We start from the raw sequence: 20,157 nt of genomic DNA, 5'->3' as shown, positions 1-20,157 counted from the left end.
TTCTACGTATTCAACATATCATCATTTAAACAGTATTTTTCAAATATAAATCATATATATAAATATATTTATTTTTCCTGAAACCAGATGCTACATATATATACATACATTTTCTCAAAACAAAACTAACTTAGTTTATCCCCTTACCTGATTCCTGAAAAGCCCATAAGAAAATATTCTCCGTACCCACAAGGTTCTCAACTTAACTCCGTGAAAATGAAAACTCGTAGAATTAAAGTTTAGTATTTTCGTACGTACAACATTTTCTATAACTATCACTAAGTCAAATTCGACTTAAAAAGTATTACCTCAACTTATGGATGATTCCCAACGTTCTCAATCAACACCCTGGAACTGAAAATTTTCAGTATTAAAGTTCAGTATTTTTACGCATATATCACTTTTTTCAACTGTCAAAAATCCAAATATTGAATATAAAGCCTTACCTTAGATTTGGGATGAAATCCAACTTCGTTTTTCTAACGATCTGCTCCGGCGGACTTGTAGAGAACTTCGCCAGGAGCGTCGTGGTGGCTTCGGTTGGTCGATCTAGCGTAAAACTAGCCCGGAATCGAAGAGAGAGAGAGTCGTAGGAGAGAGAGAGAGAGAGAGAGGAGAGAGAGAGAGAGAGTGAAAAGAGAAGAGAGAGAGTGCACTCACGCCCACCAAAATTCAATTCAATTTGGATTTGACTTTCAAAGCTTCTTAAAGAAGCTTGTGTTAGTTTATATATATATATATAATAGTAAACCTTAATTAAAGTAAAGCTTCTTGAAGAAGCTTTCGTACTTTTTATATATATATATATACACACACACACACATATATATATATATATATATATATACATATACATGCTTTAATATTTATATATATATATTTGTTCCTTATCATACTATTCATTTTACTTGTTAATTTAATTAATTAATTTTATTTTATTATTATTTTTTTAAATTTTATTTTTTTCTCGATTACTACAATGTTATATTATTTTAATCTTAGTTCATAATCAAAATGAGATTAATCAAGTTGACTTCAAGTTTTTTGAACTTGCAATCGAATTGTGTAGATTTGACACGATGTAAATATACTCCTAATATGGCAATTAAAAAATAGCAAAATAAAATTTTGAATGACTTTTATTATTTTTTAATTTTTAAAAAATGATGAATACTTTTAATTATATTTTAAACTTACATAGTTATTTAATTTTAATTTTCATAAAAATGCAATAATTTAGTAAAAATTGTATATCAATTAAGGTGCTGTAAAAATCAGATTCACTTTTTGGCAAAATGAATGATATAAAAAATATATCATCACACAGAAGACATGATACCAACAACCCTTGTGTGAAAAACAAATTTATTTTATTTATTTATTTTGGATTATTTTTTACACGGACACGGATGGGACACTTTTTGATCAAAACGCAGCGTTTTCTCTCCTTTTCACCCTCGTTTAATATCCAACCTAAAGAAAAAATGAGAAGGTTCATAATTCATTAGTTCAGCAGCAGCAGCAGCAGCAGCAGCAGCTTAGCCTCCTCCCCAGTCCGAGGCCGTCTGTGGGCTCGACTCGCCTGCGCTTGCACCGCCAGAGCTGCGACGGCCATAAGGAGTTGCCGGAGCAGAAACAGGTTCGAAGGAGCTTCCGTAGCAGATTTCCTCTTTGTCGGTGCTGGAATCTTGAGCAGCAAGGACAGGTCTCTTTTCCCTCCCTCTCCCTTCTCTCTCCACCCCCTCTATCTCCGACGATAGTCAGCTTACGACCTACCAGATGAGGCCAGAGATGATTCTCCCGGAATATTTTTTTTTCCTGAATTTCTTGATGGCTTGGTCGATGCATTGTTCACTGCGCACTGCCCGTGTCCCTTTCTGCCTCTTGGGGTTCTCACCCCAGTTTTTTTTTTTCGGTGATAACTGATATATGTTGATTGATGAACTGTTGATTATATGTTATGCTTTCATTTGTAGAATGAGCGGGAGTGATGACAACAATTCATCATAAAATTGTGTTTACCTCAATATTTGTCATATAAAAGAGAAAAAAACATGCCCAATTCTCTCTCCCTCTCTCTCTCTCTCTCTCTCTATATATATATATATATATATATATATATTAAAGGACGTCCCGGGCCATAAGGCTCCCCGCTTCGCGATGGTAATTAATTGAGGTTTCTTAGTCACACAGTCATCCTTCTCTATTCACTCCCTTAGCCTTAGCTATCTGAGATCGAGATTTCCTTCCGGTAAGACCTAAGAATCCCCTCTCTTCATCACCCTCACTGGCTTAATGCTCTATTCTATATCTAGATCCGTGACAATGGTTGTACTCCCCAATCTATAAATTTGAATTATTTGTGCGGTTGGTGCAAATCAGAATTCCTTTGTCGTAATTCATCGTCTGAAATGTGAATTATCTGCTGGAAAATGGCCAGCATAGAAGCAAGATAGGGCTTTTAAAAATTTTATGATGTTCGAAGGCACTGTTGAACTCATGTGTTGTGCGCAGTCTAAGTCTATTCATGTAATGCTCATTAACTGGAAAATTGTTATGTTAGTCAATATAAAGAGCATTCTCTAATTCCCTAACCTCGAAATCAATTCCATCTTCAATTTTATTATTGATGATGAGTATTAGTTATTGGACTTGAAGTTCTAGAAATAGTCCACTTCATCATCAACTGCGAACTGTCTCAGAAAACCAAGAATCTATATGCGAGATTATTGTAAAACTTTGTTGCAACTTAAATTGTCCAATGTAGCAATAATACATCACTTGTTTTCTGTTTTTTTTTTGTTTTGTTTTTATCTAATGTATTTATTTTTTATTTTGAAATGACCAAAAATTAGCATTGGTTTTATGTGCATAGTTTGCAAATACAGTATATGTTTTTATTGCTTTTGCATGTAAGTTTGTTTCCTTGTCAGCGATCCCATGCTGATGGCTCTTTTTGGGCTTCATGTGCCCTGAATTGTGCAGGGATTAACATACTTATGAATGGCTTGGAGACAGATTGGGAAAAAGGTGAGTTATCAATTTATCAATTATTATTACTTTTTTGATTTCTGTTTAGTCTAAAATATGACACATTGGGCATGAAAAAATCAGCCACAGATTGCACATAGGTCATGGGGACTTTTATTTATCAAAATCCATTTGCTTTAATTGGACCATTTTACTCCATTGTGGATTTTATTTATTCATTGTTTATATTTTTTATTGTTGGTGTATGGACAACTTATCATACAACTCATATCCTCATTGTTGAAAAGCTGGTGATAGAAAACCATTTTGTTGTGGTATGAAATGTGAAATTGTGCCTAAAAGGGGAAAAATAAGGAATTATGCCAAATGGACATGATGTAGAGAAGGGTAGTATTTTTTTTTTGTTAACAAAAGATATTCATTGATAGATTAAGAATGTACAAACAGGAGAACAAGACATCTCCTTTCCATGCTCTGGGTTACCCCAAAAAAAGCAAAAGGGAAAACCAAGAAGCATGAAAAACAACCTAGAATAACCAGCATGCCCTAACAAGTAAACAAGGAATGCCAATTGTGCTGAATATCCAAAAACACACCCCCTGAAGTTCCCATATCCTCCCGGAAAAATCGCAATAAAGGAAAAGATGTGGAGCAATTTGAGAGCTAATTGAGACAAAGCACACATACGTTCCGAGTGAGAGCCTTCAACAGTCTTCTAATTTGTAACAAGTTATTGGTGTTGATCTTGTTAAGCACAACCAACTAGAGAAAAGCTTTGATTTTGGGGACGGGATATTGGCCTTCCAAATATTTTGTAGAGAGGGAAAAAAAAATAATGTTAGTCAAGAACTCACAAGAAGATTTTTAAGAATATAACCCTGCGGAGTCTAAGGACCAAGATTGTCTATTAGCTTCCCAAGAGACTTGACAATTACTCAACAAGAATAACAAAGACTTCCTTTTCCTATCATTCAACGATCTCCATGAAGGTAAAAAGGACCACTTGGCTCTACAATAAAAGAAGAAATATATCCATCTTGTCTTGAGCTCAAACGAAATAGGCAAGGAAAAGAGGTAGACAAAACAACATTCCCCAACCAAAGGTCTTTCCAAAATCAAATATTGCAAACCCTACCCAGCAAAAATTTAGTATGAGGAATAAAGAGGGGATAAATATGTGAATTAACTTTCATGGTCTTTCCGAAGAACATCTAGGACCTAAATTAGTATCCCACCCATTCTCATCAAATCCAAACTTGCTTTTAATTACTTGATGCCTTAAGGAAGAATCCTCTACCGGGAAACGCCAAACCCATTTGGCCAAGAGAGCTGTAATTTTAGAAACCAAATTTCCAAAACCCAAGCCACCCCCTTGTTTAGACCTACAAACCACCTCTCACATCATCAAATGGTACCTAACACTCCCCCACCCTTGACCAAAGGAAATCTCTCATAATTCTCTCAATCTTACTGGCAATCCCTATTGGAATTTTGAAATAAGAAAGAAAATACAGCGGGATATTAGGAATACAAGTCTAAATGAGAGTAATCCTACATTTTAAAGAAAAAAGAGCACTCTCTCACCCTACTAAATGCTTGACACTCTTTTGACAATCAGATTCCAAAAACTTTCAAATCTAGGATTACCTTCCAAAGGAACTCCTAAATAGGTTAATGGCCAATCCGATGCAACACATCCTATCTCCAAGGGTAACTCCCTAACACTTGCCATAGGCATATTAATAGGAGATTAGCTGTGATACCACTCTTACCCATATTAATCTTAAGCCCTGAAACCCTTTTCAAAAATATGGGGAAGCCCCAAAATATTGAAAAAGATGACCTATGACCCTATAAGAAAAGATATTGTTGCCAGGGTAGAAGTGTAGTATAGAAGGAAGAATATGAAGGAGATTAGATTTCATGATAATATTCTGTCCCAAAGCTGCGTTGATGCCCATACATAACTGAAGGAACTCACACGATTGGTTTTCTCACAGCAACAAACCCTAAACATCCCAAGAGATAAGTTCCAAAGGTTCCTTGCAAATGTCTACTTGCTGCATAAGGTTAATAACTCAAATAGGTGGTTTGGACTTTATGGTCATTGTCTATTTATGATATATTTGGTTCACGAAATGGCATAAGTTAGAATGGAATAGTAATTGCAGGGATATAATAATTTAAAAGAAAGTTACTCATGCCAAAGTTTGGTTATTCTATCCAATAGGAAAAGGATGGTAATTGACATTCTCATGGTGAAATTTGGAAATAATAATTCCATGCCTTCCATGTGTGAAGTATAAAACTTTTTGTCTCGTCATTTGCTTTATGATGACAACACTCCTTTTATAACCAATTTAATCTCTATATTATGACCATTCTATTCCTAGAAAGACTTTCCATGAACTAAATATGAACTTCGTCTGTCAAGTTCAATTATTGCAATGACAACCATATATCTAAGTACTGCTTGCAGCCTTTAAGACTGTCCAATTAGGGTTAGCTGATACCATGGCTTTTTTTGTTTTTTTCCCCCTTATTTCTCTCTTACATTTTATGTCATTTTTCTTTTGCCCCCTTCCTGTCCCATAATTTTATTCATTTTCTTTCCAGGTTCTAAGTTAGGGGCCAAGTGGAGGCTGTTGTTGCAGAAAGTAGGATTGAGATATTTTTTCCCAATCACCTATACTCTTTCCCAATCATCCATAGTTGCCATCTTCATCCCTTTCTACTTGGTCTGCAGTGATCCTTATTTGCTGGTCTTGGCTGCCATGCAGCTTCCTCATCTTGTTCAAGAGCTTTAGTGACATCCTGCAACCAGCCCTATTGACCAACCATGATCCCATCCAACACAATAATACTTTATTGGTTACCCTCATCATCATCAATGGAGCTATCACTATAGTTGCCATGGGTGTCACCATGGTTAGGTTGAGTACATGAACCAACACTTTATCCTGGATATGTCATGAAATTGAGAGAGCAAATGCAAGCTGGTTGAAAAAGAAGAGAAAAAAGGGACTGGGCTGAGGGCATGCCCATTGATCAGTTGATCAATCACCCATATTTGAAAGCCTATAACAGAAAGAAATTAAGGAATAGATTTTGGAAAAAAATAGAGATAAAAATGACATCAAATGGAAAGAGAAGAATAAAATTTTTTGCCACTTATAATGAAATGGCAATTCCTTGTGATAATTTAAGCACCCGATTTAAATAAATTCTTGGAATTGCAAATGGAACCTTCATATAAGATTAATATTGCTTAAGTTGAAACTATGGAGATTAACTGACAACCAATCTCAACTTCGAGGCAACAAAGTGTCCCCACGCCACCCCACGCCACCCAAAAAAATCCCCACCCCAAAAAATCTTATCTGTTATCCTACTTTTCTTTAGCAAATCATGCTTGAAAACTAAAGTTCCTTCCAAGGTTTGAGCTTTGTTCATTTTGTGGTCCTTGATAGAGTTTACCCCAATAATCTGCTATAGATTAGAAGGTTGTCAAGGCATTGTCTCTTGATATTTGTTTGATTTGCCTGAATGATGGAGAATCCCATTCTCATATTTTCTTCCATTGATATGCTGCTTGGAGTATGTGTAATAAGCTTGGTTTGGTTGAGGGCAGTGGCATTGCCTAGATTTACTTTAGGGGCCTTGGGAGGGATAAGGATGCAAGAAAATTGTCAAATTGTGCCGTATTTGCTCTGTTTTGATGTGTTTGGTTGGATAAGAATACTAGAATCTTTAACAGTCAATGTTTTGCCTTAATATGTCTGGTTTGGTAGAATTATTATTTTTTTGCTTGTGTGTTTATTCTTCTGGAGCTTTAAAGGAGTGTGTCTAAGGTGTGTCTTATTGATTTCTGACATGATAAAAAATCATTTTTGTACTAATTTATTTATGTATTTGTTAAATAATAATTATTATTTTTGGTTGGGAAGGTGTCTTTTTTATTTTCTTTTCCCCTCTCCTTGTTAATAAAATTCTTCATTTATACAAAAATTGTTTCTGTTTTCCCGAAGTGTTTTGTATGGGACAGAGGGAACATTTTTTTTTTTTTAATATACTGGGTTAAACTTCAACCCATGTTTGTCTCTTTCTGGTTATTTGGGTGATGGGTCTGCTTTAGCATATCTTTTTGGATGAACCTCTCCGTCTCCCTCTCACTCTCTCGCTCACACACACACACACACACATTTTTCTCTTAGAACTTGTTCTTCTGTTATTATTATTTTTAAACAAGGGAAAAATTTACTCATTTATGAGGAGTCATCAATCTTGCCTTTAATGCTGGATCAATATAGTTCTTTCGGTTTGTGTGGGAAAAAGTAAAATGCCAACTAAAATAGAGTCTCTCCATGCGTGCGTGCGCGTGCACACAAAAATGCTTTTTCTCTTATAAGTCACATACACTTGTTCCACTTCCACACATGTAGCTGTAGGGTCATATGGTTGGCGATAACTAAGCAGTTTTTGAAGCATTAGCTATTCTGAAGTTGCTCATTTTACCTTCTAGACATGGATTACAAAAGAAAAGCTTTGATTTTGGGGGAGGGGACTTTGGCCTTCCAAATAGTTTTATAGAGAGGGGAAAAAGGCAGTGCTAGTCAATAACTCACAATAAAATTTTTAGGAATGGAACCTTGCTGGGTTCAAGGTCCAATATTGTCTATTAGCTTCCCAAGAGACTTGACAATTACTCAACAAGACTAACAAAGAGGATAGCTCTTCCTTTTCTTTTCATTCAAAGATCTCCAAAAGTGGAAATTCCATGAAGGTAAAAAGGACCACTTGGCTCTACAATAAAAGAAGAAATAGATCCATCCTGTATTGAAATCAAACGAAATAGGCGAGGAAAAGAGGCAGACAAAACAACATTTCCCAACTAAAGGTCTTTCCAAAATCGAATATTGCAAACCATACCCAGCATAAATTTAGTATGGGGAATAAAGAGGGGATAAATACGAGAAATAGTTTTTCACGGACTTTTCGAAGAACATCTAGGACCCAAATTAGTATCCCACCCATTCTCATCAAATCCAAACTTGTTTTTAATAACTTTATGCCTCAAGGAGGAATCCTCTTGCGGGAACCACCAAAGCCATTTGGCCAAGAGAGCCGTGTTTTAAGACACCAAATTTTCAAGACCCAAACCACTCTCCTGCTTAGACCTACAAACCACCTCTCCCATCACCAAACCACCCCACCCCTGACGAAAGGAAATCTCTCATAATTCTCTGCATCTCATTGGCAATCCCTGTAGGTTTGAAAATAGAAATAAAATACAGCAGGATTTTGGAAATATAAGTCTGAATGAGGGTAATCCTACCTCCTAAAGAAAAAAAAGAGCACCCCTCCACCCAACTAATTGCTTAGTCACTCTTTTGACAATCGGATCCCATGAACTTTCAAATCTAGCATTAACCCCCAAAGGAACTCCTAAATAGGTTACCCCCAAAGGAACCCCTAAATAGGTTAACTGCCAATCTGATGCAACACATCCTATCTCCAAGGGTAACTCCCTAACACGTGACACAAGCTTATTAATGGCCGATTAGCCGTGATACCACTCTTCCCCATATTAATCTTAAGCCTTGAAACCCTTTTTAAAAATATGGAGAAGCCCCAAAATATTGAAAGAATGGTCTATGATCCTCTAAGAAAAGATATTGTTGTCAGGGTAGCAGTCTAGTATAGAAGGAAGAATATGAAGGAAATTAGATTTCATGATAATCTTTTCAAAGCTGCATTGATGCCCATAAATCACTGAAGGAACTCATGCGATTGGTTTTCTCACAGCTACAAACACTGAACATCCTAAGAGATAAGTTCCAGAAGTTCCTTGCAAATGTCTACTTGCTGCATAAGGTGAATAACTCAAATAGGTGGTCTGGACTTTATGGTCATTTTCTATTTATGTTACATTTGGTTCACAAAATGGAATAAGTTAGCAGTGGAATAGAAATTGCGGGATATAATAATTTAAAAAAATTTACTCATGCCAAAGTTTGGTTATTCTATCCAACATGGAATAGGATGGAAATTGACATTCTAATGGTGAAATTTGGAAATAATAACTCCATGCCTATTCCATGTTATGGATTACAAAACTTTTTGGCTTGTCATTTGCTTTATGATGACAACACTTCTTTTATAACCAATTTAATCTCTATATTATGACCATTCTATTCCTAGGAAGACTTCTCATCTACCAAATGTGAACTTCATCTCTCTAGTTCAATTATTGCAATGTCAACCATATATTTAAGTTCTGCTTGTTGCCTTTAAGACTGTCCAATTAGGATTGTTTGCTGATATCATGCCTTTTTCTTTTTCTTTTTCCTTTTCTTCCTTATTTTCTGTTTTCTCACATCTTATGCCATTTTTCTCTTGCTCCCCCTCCTGTCCCATAGTTTATTCATTTTCTTTCTAGGTTCTGAAAAACGGGCCAAGTGGAGGCTATTGTTGCAGAAAGTAAGCTTATTCACTTTATATATTTTTTTCCCGGTCATCTATACTCTTTCACAGGTAAACTAATAGTGAGAAAAACCATGTAGGGAAAAGTTCTTGGCTGAGGGGAGAATCACTAATGCCCCTATCTTTGCAATTTTGGGTGACCTTGCCAATTGTTTGCATTCCACTTCTTGCCCTATTCTTCTTCTTCAAGTAAATCATTTTATATCCACTTGTAGCGGGTCCAATCATGGTCGCTATTATTTTTGATGGTCAACAATACGACTACAAGTTGACAACCATGCCTAAGACCATCAATATCATGGTTGCTATTATTTCTGATGGTCAACAATATGACTACAAGTTGACAACCATGCCTAAGACCATCAATTTGAATCAATAACTAATCCATAATCACTGCAGAACCATCCTCCATTCTTATTGCTGCCATCACCAACACCATTCCTGTGAGAGATACTCCAATTGAATCTGGCACCATCCATAGTTGCCATCTTCTGTTGCCCCCCCTGTACTCATGATTTTATTCATTTTCTTTCTAGATTCTGAAAATGGGGCCAAGTGGAGGCTGTTGTTGCAGAAAGTAGGATTGAGATACCCAAGCTGTTCGTCTTCTTCTTCTTCACTTTATTTATTTATTTCCCAACCACCTACACTCTTTCTACAAGTAAACTAATAGAGAGAAATACTATGAAGAGAAAAGTTCATGGTTGAAGGGAGAATCACTAATGCCCCCATCTTTGCAATTTTGGGCGACCTTGCCAGTTGTTTGCATTCCACTTTTCTTCCCCTATTCTTCTTTTTCTAGTAAATCATTTTGTGTCCACTTGGAGCGGCTCCTACCATGGTCACTGACTCAATATTATTTATGATGGTCAACAATATGAGGCAAGTTGACCAGCATTTCTAAGACCATCAATCTGAATCCATAACTAATCCATTCAGGCGACCCTGCCAGGCATTCCAATGCTTCCCCTATTCTTTTTCAAGTAAATCATTTTGTGTCTACTTGTAGCGGCTCCTACTATGGTCACTATAATTTCTGATGGTCAACAATATGATGACAAGTCGACAAGCATGTCCAAGACCATCAATCTGATTCCATAACTAATCCATAATCACTGCAAAACCATCCTCCATTTTTATTGCTACCATCACCAACACCATTCCTTTGAGAGATACAATTGAATCTGGCGCCATCCATAGTTGCCATCTTCAACCCTTTCTACTTTGTCAGCATCTCCACCATTGCTCATGGCCAAACCGGCATCCTGAAACCATCCTATTGACCAACCATGGTCCCATCCATAGCAACAATACCTTCTTGGTTACCCCCATCATCATCAATGGAGCTACCACTATAGTTGCCATGGGTGTCACCATGGTTAGGGCGAGTTCTTGAACCAACACTGTACCCTGAAAATGTCATGAAATTGAGAGAGCAAATGCAAGCTGGTTGAAAAAGAAGAGAAGAAAGGGACTGAACTGAGTGCATGCCCATTGATCAGTTGGTCAATCACCCATATTTGAAAGCCTACAGCAGAAAGGAATTAAGGAATAGATTTTGGAAAAAAAAAAAGAGATAAAAATGACATGAAGTGGAAAAAGAATAAAAATTTTTGCCACTTGTGTAAATCCTAATGACATGGAAATTCCTTGTGATAATTTAAGTACTCGATTTGAATGGATTCTTGGAATTGCAAATGGAACCTTCATATAAGGTTAATATTGCTCAAGTTGAAACTATGGAGATTAAATGACAACCGCTCTCAACTGCAACCCCTCCCCCACCCCAAAAAAAAATATCTTATCCATTATCCTACATTGTTTCCTTTGGCAAGTTATACTTGAAAGCTAAAGTTCTTTCCAGGGTTTGAGCTTTTGTTCATTTTGTGGTCCTTTTTAGAGTTTACCCCAATAATCTGCTATAGATTAGAAGGTTGATGAAGCATTGTTTCTTGATATTTGCTTGATTTGCCTGAATGATGGAGAATCCTGTTCTCATCTTTTCTCACATTGATATGCTGCTTGGAGTACGTGTAATAAGCTTGCTTTGTTTGGGGAGCAGTGGCATTGCCTAGATTTACTTTAGGGGTCTTGGGAGGGATAAGGATGCAAGAAAATTGTCAACTGGTGCTGTATTTTCTGTGTTTCGATGTGTTTGGTTGGGCAAGAATACTAGAATCTTTAAGGCTCAATGTTTTGCCTTAATTTTTTTGCGTTGGTAGATTTTTTTTTTTGGCTTATGGGTTTATTCTTCTGGAGCTTTAAAGGAGGTGTCTAAGGTGTGTCTTACTGATTTCTGACATGATTAAAAATCATTGTTGTACTGATTTATTTATTTATTAATTTTTTATTATTATTTTTGGCTTTTGAGGTGTCTTTATTATTTTCTTTTCCTCTCTCCTTGTTAATAAAATTCTTCTTTTATACAAAAAAGATTGTTTCCGTTTTCCCAAAATGTTCTGTATGGGATAGTGGGAACATTTTTTTTTAACATACTGGGTTAAACTTCAAGCCATGTTTGTCCCTTTCTGGTTATTTGGGTGATGGTTATGCTTTAGCCTATATTTTTGGATGAACCTCTTCCCCCCCCCCCTCTCTCTCTCTCTCTCTCTCTCTCTCTCTCTCTCTCTCACGCACGCACACATTTTTCTTTTAGAACATGTTTATCTGTTATTATTATTTTTAAAGAAAGGAAATTTACTTATTTACAAGGATCATCAATCTTGCTTTTAATGCTGGATGAATATGGTTCTTTCTGTTTGTGTGGGAAAAAGTAAAATGCCAACGAAAATGGACTCTCTCCTCTATGTGCATGTGCACACACCCAAAGATGCATTTTCTCTTAAAAGTCGCATATACTTGTTCCACTTCCACACATTTAGCTGTAGTGTGATATGGTTGGTGATGACTAAGCAGTTACTTAAGCATTAGTTATTCTGAAGTAGCTCATTTTACCTTCTAGACATGGTTTACAATACTTGAGCCTTTCCCTGTAATTTTTTTGGCAGGGAATTTCTGGTAGTATTGGGAAGGTGTTCACTTCAGCACCACCTAGAGATGGAGTTTCAGTTTCTACACCTGTCTTTGTAGATGCAGTGAAATCATTTTCTGCTTCAGGCAGATATGTACCAGGTAAATTGAAGCACCTGTCTATTTTTTTTGCTTGCATGATCACGATCACATCTGGACTGAGTTTAGTTTAAGCTCAGCAACCAACCCCTTGCCAACTTCTAATTTACCATGGTTATGACAATTGGTCAATGAATGGTGATTGTCCCATCTAATTGGCTCCCTGATTGTTGGGCATCATTTGAGCATTGACTGAGCATTGAAACAAAGCACAGAGAAACTTATATTTGAAGATTCCAGATTATGATTTCTTATGTTTCCAAGTTTCATGCTGCAGAATTCTATGTCAACTCGGAATTGGCAGGTGGCGATGATTTCAAAATTTTAACTATACAACCCTTAATTCGGTAAGTAGACATCTCAGGTCTGCATTTCTTTTCGCCAATTTCATTGCTTGAGTTCCAAACAGAGCCAGGTTTAGCAACTTTGTCCATGATGCTCATGCAAACTCTCCCCATGAATGGTACACGTATTACCAGATAGATTTTTATTTGAAACCCCATGTTGGGGCCTCAATCCTATTCTTTTGTGTTAGGTTTGATCCCCTTCTTGGGGTTGTTGAAAGGAAAAGCTCCATGTGAGCCATTTAGGAAAATGTTTTTGTAGCTTTTTAAAGGAGAAGCTGGTTTTTGTTTTTAGGTACTTTTCAAAGCTCAGCATTACTTTTGAAAGAAAATTTTTCATACTTTTTCAATTATGATGTTTTGATTTTTTTTTTTTTGACTACTTTATTTACCAAATCCTCAAAGGTTGTGTCTACTTTTTAGTGGCTTACTTTTCCTCTCTCAACTAAATCTCCAAATGCTCTCAGAGAACTCTCCGTTAGGTTTCTTCATCAACATGCGCAACCAGGCCAAACCAAATCTTGGTATATGAAGAAGCTCGACTCATCAACTAAGCAGAGGAGAAGGTGGTGTTGTTGCTTTTTGTTTTAATAGTTTAATTTTATTTTATTTAAAGCAGTAGCATTATTTATTAAAAAATATTCAATTTTGTCTTAAGTGTTATATTTATGTCAATAGATTGGCGCTTGAGCATTTTATGGATTTAGCCTTATTTTTTTGATTTAAAAGACTACTATGCTTGGCTTGGACTACCAACTTTATTTGAAATGGCACTCATAGCGTGGGTTGTGCATGCCTTGTTTTCAAGAATTGGTGCTCCAATCTGAATTGTTTATGTTACTACTGTTATTGGGCTTGTTTTATTTGTTCATGGTTGTCTTGTAAAATGGGTTTGGTTAGTGTACTTTAACCTTCAATAAGAAAGGGAATGCTGAAGTCTGCTAAAGAAAACTTGAATTCTGTGGGATTGGCTGGTGAGCCAGTAGAGCCTGCATAAATCCAGTTGTAGGCGGGTTTGGCAAAGCTGTCTTTCAGTTGATGTAGTATTTGCTGTTATATTACATGTATTTGTAGCAGTGGTTCTGATGATTGCATTAAGTACTTTGTGGGTCACTGCATGAAGTTAAGAAGTTTGCTCCTGCTTTGATCAGCTTGGTTTTTAAACGAGAGAGAAATGAACATGGGAAAAAATTATAGGCTGAGAAGTTATCAGTATTTGCAATCTAATTACTCAAGGTATTTGCAGGGATTCAATTTTAGAAATGGTCAAGAGGAGGCTGTCAGAATCTATTTAGAGATGGTCAACAGGAATTTATCACGTGCTGTGTGAATAAAAACAGTATAATCTCAAATGCTTGTTTCAGTCCACCTGTTCCCTCTGGTCATATGTTTTTATTTTAGAAAGTAAATGTGTTCTTATTTCTTATTTCAGTGCTAGAAGCTATGTTAATTATGTATTGGTCCTTGATGGCAAAAGCATTTTTATACCTCATACCTAGGCATAGTGTTTGTCAGATTTCATTGGCCTTGCATTCCTAACTACTGTACATTTTGGGAACTTACAATGTATATTTTTTGATCTTGATTAGATGTTTTCATGGAAGTCCGGAGCTATTGGCTAGAAGAAAAAATGATGAACCATATCCTAAGATGACTCCCAGGAAAGGGAAGTTTGTGAAGAGGGTCAATAAGACCCAGCCGCCTGTTGAATTGCCATATGTGCCTCCCAGACTGAAAAGAACTACCAAGTCATTGTCAGATAAAACAATTGACATTTTTGAAGGCATGACCATTGTTGAGCTTGCCAAACGTACTAGTGAGTCAATACCTACTCTGCAGAATATTCTTGTAAATGTTGGGGAAAAGGTTGAATCAGAGTTTGACCCTATCAGCATTGATATTGCGGAACTGGTTGCAATGGTATTTCTCACTTTTGCTTGTAGAAATCATGGAATGATATCTTACGTTGTATAAAAGCCACAAATTGCAAACAATATGAATGATAGTTATGCTCCAGCTGAAAAACGGTAGTCCAAAATTGATCACCCAGTCAGTTCATGTGCCATATACACTGTAGGTTCATTTGTATTTGAGATGGGTCAAGAACGAAACATCTTCCCCCCTCCTTTGAGAGAGAGAGAGAGAGAGAGAGAGATGCTCCAGGTGAAAAACAGTAGTGCAAAACAGTTGTTAAGGTTCATATGAGAGAATTTTGGCTTTCTTATGGTAAGATGAAATATTGTAGGTTTTTAAAAATAATCTACTACATTATTTTATTATAGCATCTCCTCTAGGTATCACTGTTGGATTTCCGTGTCCTCCATGCATACATGCTGGTTGAAACTATTGACATCATTACTGCCTTGTCTGAATAATCCTTGCCACCTTTCTTTGTGGTGGCAAGACAGATAATGATGTTCATTTTTGCTTGCCTTAGTTTCTGAAATTCTGCTTACTGCTTTCTGTATTTGTTTTGGCCATGTGGTATATAGTGTTTGGCTGTCATGCAATATTTAAGTAGTTAATTTAGAGTCTATCCGTGTTTGCAGGAAGTTGGGGTCAATGTTAGGAGGCTACATTCGCATGAAGGTAGAGAGATTCTACCACGGCCTGCGGTTGTAACTATTATGGGTCATGTTGATCATGGTAAAACTTCTCTTTTGGATGCTCTACGTCAAACATCATTGGTAGCCGTGGAAGCTGGAGGGATCACTCAGCATCTTGGTGCTTTTGTTGTTGGCATGGCGTCGGGAGCATCAATCACATTTCTTGACACACCTGGTCATGCTGCATTTAGTGCAATGCGAGCAAGAGGTGCAGCTGTCACGGATATAGTTGTGCTAGTGGTAGCTGCGGATGATGGGGTGATGCCCCAAACTCTTGAAGCCATCTCCCATGCAAAAGCCGCTGAAGTACCAATAGTAGTTGCCATTAATAAATGTGATAAACCAGCAGCTGACCCTGAAAGAGTGAAGCTCCAGCTTGCATCAGAAGGGTTGTTGCTGGAGGAAATGGGTGGGGATATTCAGGTGGTTAAAGTTTCAGCTATAAATAAAACTGGTTTGGATAACTTGGAGGAGGCTTTGCTTCTTCAGGCGGACCTGATGGATTTAAAAGCGCGCATTGATGGGCCTGCTCAAGCTTATGTGGTAGAAGCGAGACTTGATAAAGGGCGGGGCCCACTGGCTACTGCAATAGTGAAGGCAGGGACTTTGGTTTGTGGGCAGCATATTGTTGTGGGTGTAGAATGGGGAAGAATAAGAGCTATTAGGGATATGGTTGGGACATTGACAGAGCGGGCAACACCTGCAATGCCTGTTGAGATTGAGGGGCTGAAGGGGCTTCCCATGGCTGGCGATGATATTATTGTTGTGGATTCAGAAGAGAGAGCTAGAATGCTTAGTGCAGGAAGGAAAAAGAAATTTGAGAAAGATAGGCTTCGGAAGATTGGTGAGGAGAGGACAGAAACTCCAGATCCATCAGAAGAGGTGCCTGAGAGGGTTGAAATGCCAATTATAGTGAAAGCCGATGTTCAAGGCACTGTCCAAGCAGTAACAGATGCATTGAAGACTTTAAACAGTCCACAGGTCTGTCTGGCATCTATTACATCCCTATGCATGTGTTATTTGTTTTATTTTTAATCTCAGTTGTTGACAAGGTTTCAATAATTTTCTGTTAGTTGGTGATTATTGGGTTTTATTTTGCAATGTGGAGATTGATAGTTACAATTATGGTCATTTTGGTTCTGCCAAATGGGGTCTTGAAACAAGTGTATTTGTGCTTGATGGCCTGATACTCCAGTGCTTCACTAGTCAAAGACCCTCTAGAAAGGGATAACTATCATTCTCATTATTCTAATTTGTTAAATTCTTAACCCTTGAGACACTGGATTTTTAAAGTAAAACTGTAGTAACTGTATTTGCTTATAAAAAATTAGATGGTGATTTTCCTTTTTTTTTTTTGCGTGAAATCCCCTCCTTCCAAAAGGGGGGTGGGGGATAAAGGAAAAATTAATCTTGAATTTTTTTAAGAAAAATTATGTTCATAAATATGTATCTTCAATCTTATTTTCAGGTGTTTGTGAACATAGTCCATGTTGGTGTTGGGCCGGTTTCCCAGTCTGATGTGGACTTGGCACAAGCTTGTGGTGCATTTATAGTTGGATTCAATGTTCGGAGCCCACCTAGTTCTATCAGCATGGCCGCAACTCAAGCAAGTATAAAGGTATTTAACCTTTTGCTTGCAAACCCCATCCTGTGTTCTGTGTTCAATTTTATTTTAACTGATTGGTGAAATTGTATTTAAAAGAGAGTATGCATACTGCCCTTTTTCTAACAAAAAAATGGCATGGGTGGAGATCATTGTCTTTTTTTTTTTACCTTTATTCTTTCTTTTGTTGGCTACAGATCAAATTGCATCGTGTGATTTATCACCTTTTGGAGGATATTGGGAATTTAGTCATAGAGAAAGCTCCTGGGACTTTCGAAACCCAGGTTGCTGGGGAGGCTCAGGTGCTCAACATCTTTGAGATCAAAGGAAGGAGCAAGTCCAAGGGAGAGGATGTGAGGATTGCTGGCTGCAAGGTAGTAGACGGCCATTTCACCAAATCATCAATCCTTAGGCTTCTAAGGAGTGGGGAAGTTGTCTTTGAGGGGCCGTGCGTCTCACTCAAGCGGGAGAAGCAGGATGTGGAGACGGTGGGGAAGGGGAGTGAGTGTGGACTTGTGATTGGTGATTGTGATGATTTCCAGATTGGGGATGTCATCCAGTGCTTGGAGCAAGTGAACAGGAAGCCCAAGTTTATATCATCCGAGAGTGGGGCTGTTCGAATCGAGTGCTGATGGTGGTTTTGTTAATTGATATTTTTATTATAGAAACCTGATACTTCTACTAGTCATGGTATTTGCTTGTTCTTGTATGTTGAATGAATACCCAAAAATTCTGTAGCAAGCCATTTTTTCTTGACTGGAAAAGATTTTTTTTGGTTGGGGGGTGGGTGGAAGCGAAATAATTTAATTGTTAGGCAAGTTAAGAGTTTTGTGCTTGGAACAACAACAGCTGATATAGTGATATTTGTAAGTTGACAATTTTGTGAGGCCAATTGTAATATTTATTTACTATCAATTGAAATGAGGAATTTATTTAATTATATATCTCTTACTTCTTGATGTTATTGTTCTTTGTATAAGAAATTGTAAATGCCCTCAGGTGGCGTTTCCCTTGCGGGTGGAAGATCCTTGTGGTGTTTTGGGGGCTTGTAAATGGACCATTCATGTTCATTTGAAGTCACTGTCATGGTGCAGAACATCCTCTTTGTTACTCAGCATGATCGTCACAACATTGATTCCCTGTCTTTTGTAGATCTTGGTTGGGTGCTGAATGCAAACAAAACCAGTTTATCCATTGTATTTTCATTCCAATTCAGCAAAAAATGGGCTTGTGTCCAAGTCATAATAAAGGCTTGGTTGGCATGAAGAACTCTACCAGATTTTCTTCTTTGTAGGTGGTGGCAGTGGCAGTGGCCGTGGTGGGCGGTGCAGCATCAAAGGTGAAGGCTGCTGGCAAGGATAGTGGTGATGGTGATTGTCACTGAAGATGGTTGACAATGACTGCCAGCGAGTGTCGGTGGTGGCTATGGTTTACTGTGGTGGCCAGTGCTGAAAAATGGTAATGGTAAGGGTGCTTACTGGCTCTGGTGATTGGCAATGGCACGATTACTGGTGTTGGCAGCGAGCGGTGGTGTGCTGTGGTGTTCAGTAGTAGTTGGTGCAGTGTGTTGGGATCATGCCATGAAACTCTTGCGTTCGAAAGTATGTATTTCAAATGTTTGTATTTGAATTTGTATAAATTTAGATAAGTATTGAAACTCTTGTTTCCAAATATTGTTTTAACCTCCTGTCTCTCTGAATTAGAAGCCTGCTCAGCGCTGAATTTTGTGTCATTATACTTTAATTGATTTTAATTAATACTATGTGATTGCCCTTATTTTTTTTTGTTTAATGATAGCTATTGGGATTAGAGGGTACACCGTAATAAAATTTTCTTTTAAAATTTTTAATTTTTTATTCCAAATTTTGACTATAATATATTGGGTGATTAGCGTATGCCGTCTTCCTCCAGGTCTTGGAAATAAAACATTAGCTGTGGTATCGGACTCGTCATGGAATTCATGAGTTCTGGACGATCCTGGTTCTGTGGGAGATGCCATCATCATGGTGGTGAGATCAGTGATCTCTTGATCTGTTGATGAGGATGATGTTTCAGTCTCAGTGGAAACATCACTGTTTTCTTCAATAGGCATTTCTGGAATTGGGTCAGCAAGGAAGGATGGAGATTGATCAGGTGAAACAAATGGGCTTTTGAGTTTCTGATCAACATGTTCAGGCGGTTGATGAATAGGTTCAGGAGGCAAAGGTGTTGCTGGGATTTGAGATCTGCGAACAGCAGGGGCTGCTGGAATAAGGGAATGTTTTCTCAGGATTTCAGCAGTAGATTTGAAGTGTTTGGAATAATCAGGCTGTCTGTAAGATGGTGTTGGAGGTGACTGTGGAATGAAGGAATATGATGGAGCATATGGAAATGCTTTTGGTGTGTAGGTTGGTGTAGGAGGAGTTGGACGGTATTCTCGTTCAATCTGTGATACTTCTTCTCTGAGTCTTCGGATTTCTTCTTCTTTAGCACTGAATAAGGATCCAAAGTATCCTTCAGAGATGAAATGTCTGAGTTCAGAACTAAGAACATCGATTCTTCTTTTAAGATCATCATATAATGCTTTAATTCTGGAATCAAGGGTATCAACTCGTTGATTGATCTGAGCGCCATGGTTGATAAGTCTGTCAACTTTGTTGTCAATGGCATTCAGCGTCGTGTTCTGTGTTCTAGCATTCTGGGTTTGCCAGTTCAGAACTTGTTCAGCTTGTGATGGAAGTTTCCTTGATCCGTCTGGTTGAACTTCAGAGGGTTGAATGAATGGTCTAGAGTGGAGGTTGGAATCGTATGATCTGGGTTCTAATGGTGGAAATTGTTTGTCATATGGCGAGGCCATGAAACAAGGGATTGGCTGGGTTTCTGGAAGTTTGGAAACAGGAGTTTGGTAGGGTTCTGGTTCAGGTTCTTCAGGAGGAAGGAGACCTTCTTCTCGAAGAATTTCAAGAGCTCTATCGTATATCCACAAAGGTTTTGGTTTTGGATCTGGGCGTCGGATGCCTAT

At 37.6% G+C, this 20,157-nt stretch overlaps 1 protein-coding gene across 1 annotated transcript; it reads left to right on the top strand.

Annotated features, from left to right (window-relative positions):
* Window positions 1–1,487: 1,487 nt before the first annotated feature.
* Window positions 1,488–18,096, top strand: LOC131157252 (uncharacterized). Its single transcript, XM_058111244.1, has 9 exons — window positions 1,488–1,705; window positions 2,986–3,030; window positions 12,483–12,606; window positions 12,881–12,950; window positions 13,415–13,513; window positions 14,537–14,867; window positions 15,497–16,534; window positions 17,022–17,171; window positions 17,354–18,096. Exons 2-9 carry the CDS (start codon window positions 3,004–3,006, stop codon window positions 17,786–17,788), a joined length of 2,274 nt encoding a protein of 757 aa, XP_057967227.1. The 5' UTR covers window positions 1,488–1,705; window positions 2,986–3,003; the 3' UTR covers window positions 17,789–18,096.
* Window positions 18,097–20,157: the final 2,061 nt, after the last annotated feature.

The sequence above is a fragment of the Malania oleifera genome, chromosome 6, assembly GCF_029873635.1.
Source record: "Malania oleifera isolate guangnan ecotype guangnan chromosome 6, ASM2987363v1, whole genome shotgun sequence".
In the NCBI taxonomy this organism is placed as follows: domain Eukaryota; kingdom Viridiplantae; phylum Streptophyta; class Magnoliopsida; order Santalales; family Ximeniaceae; genus Malania; species Malania oleifera.
Note: the sequence above shows the minus strand (reverse complement) of the source record. Positions and strands in the feature narration are given on the sequence as shown.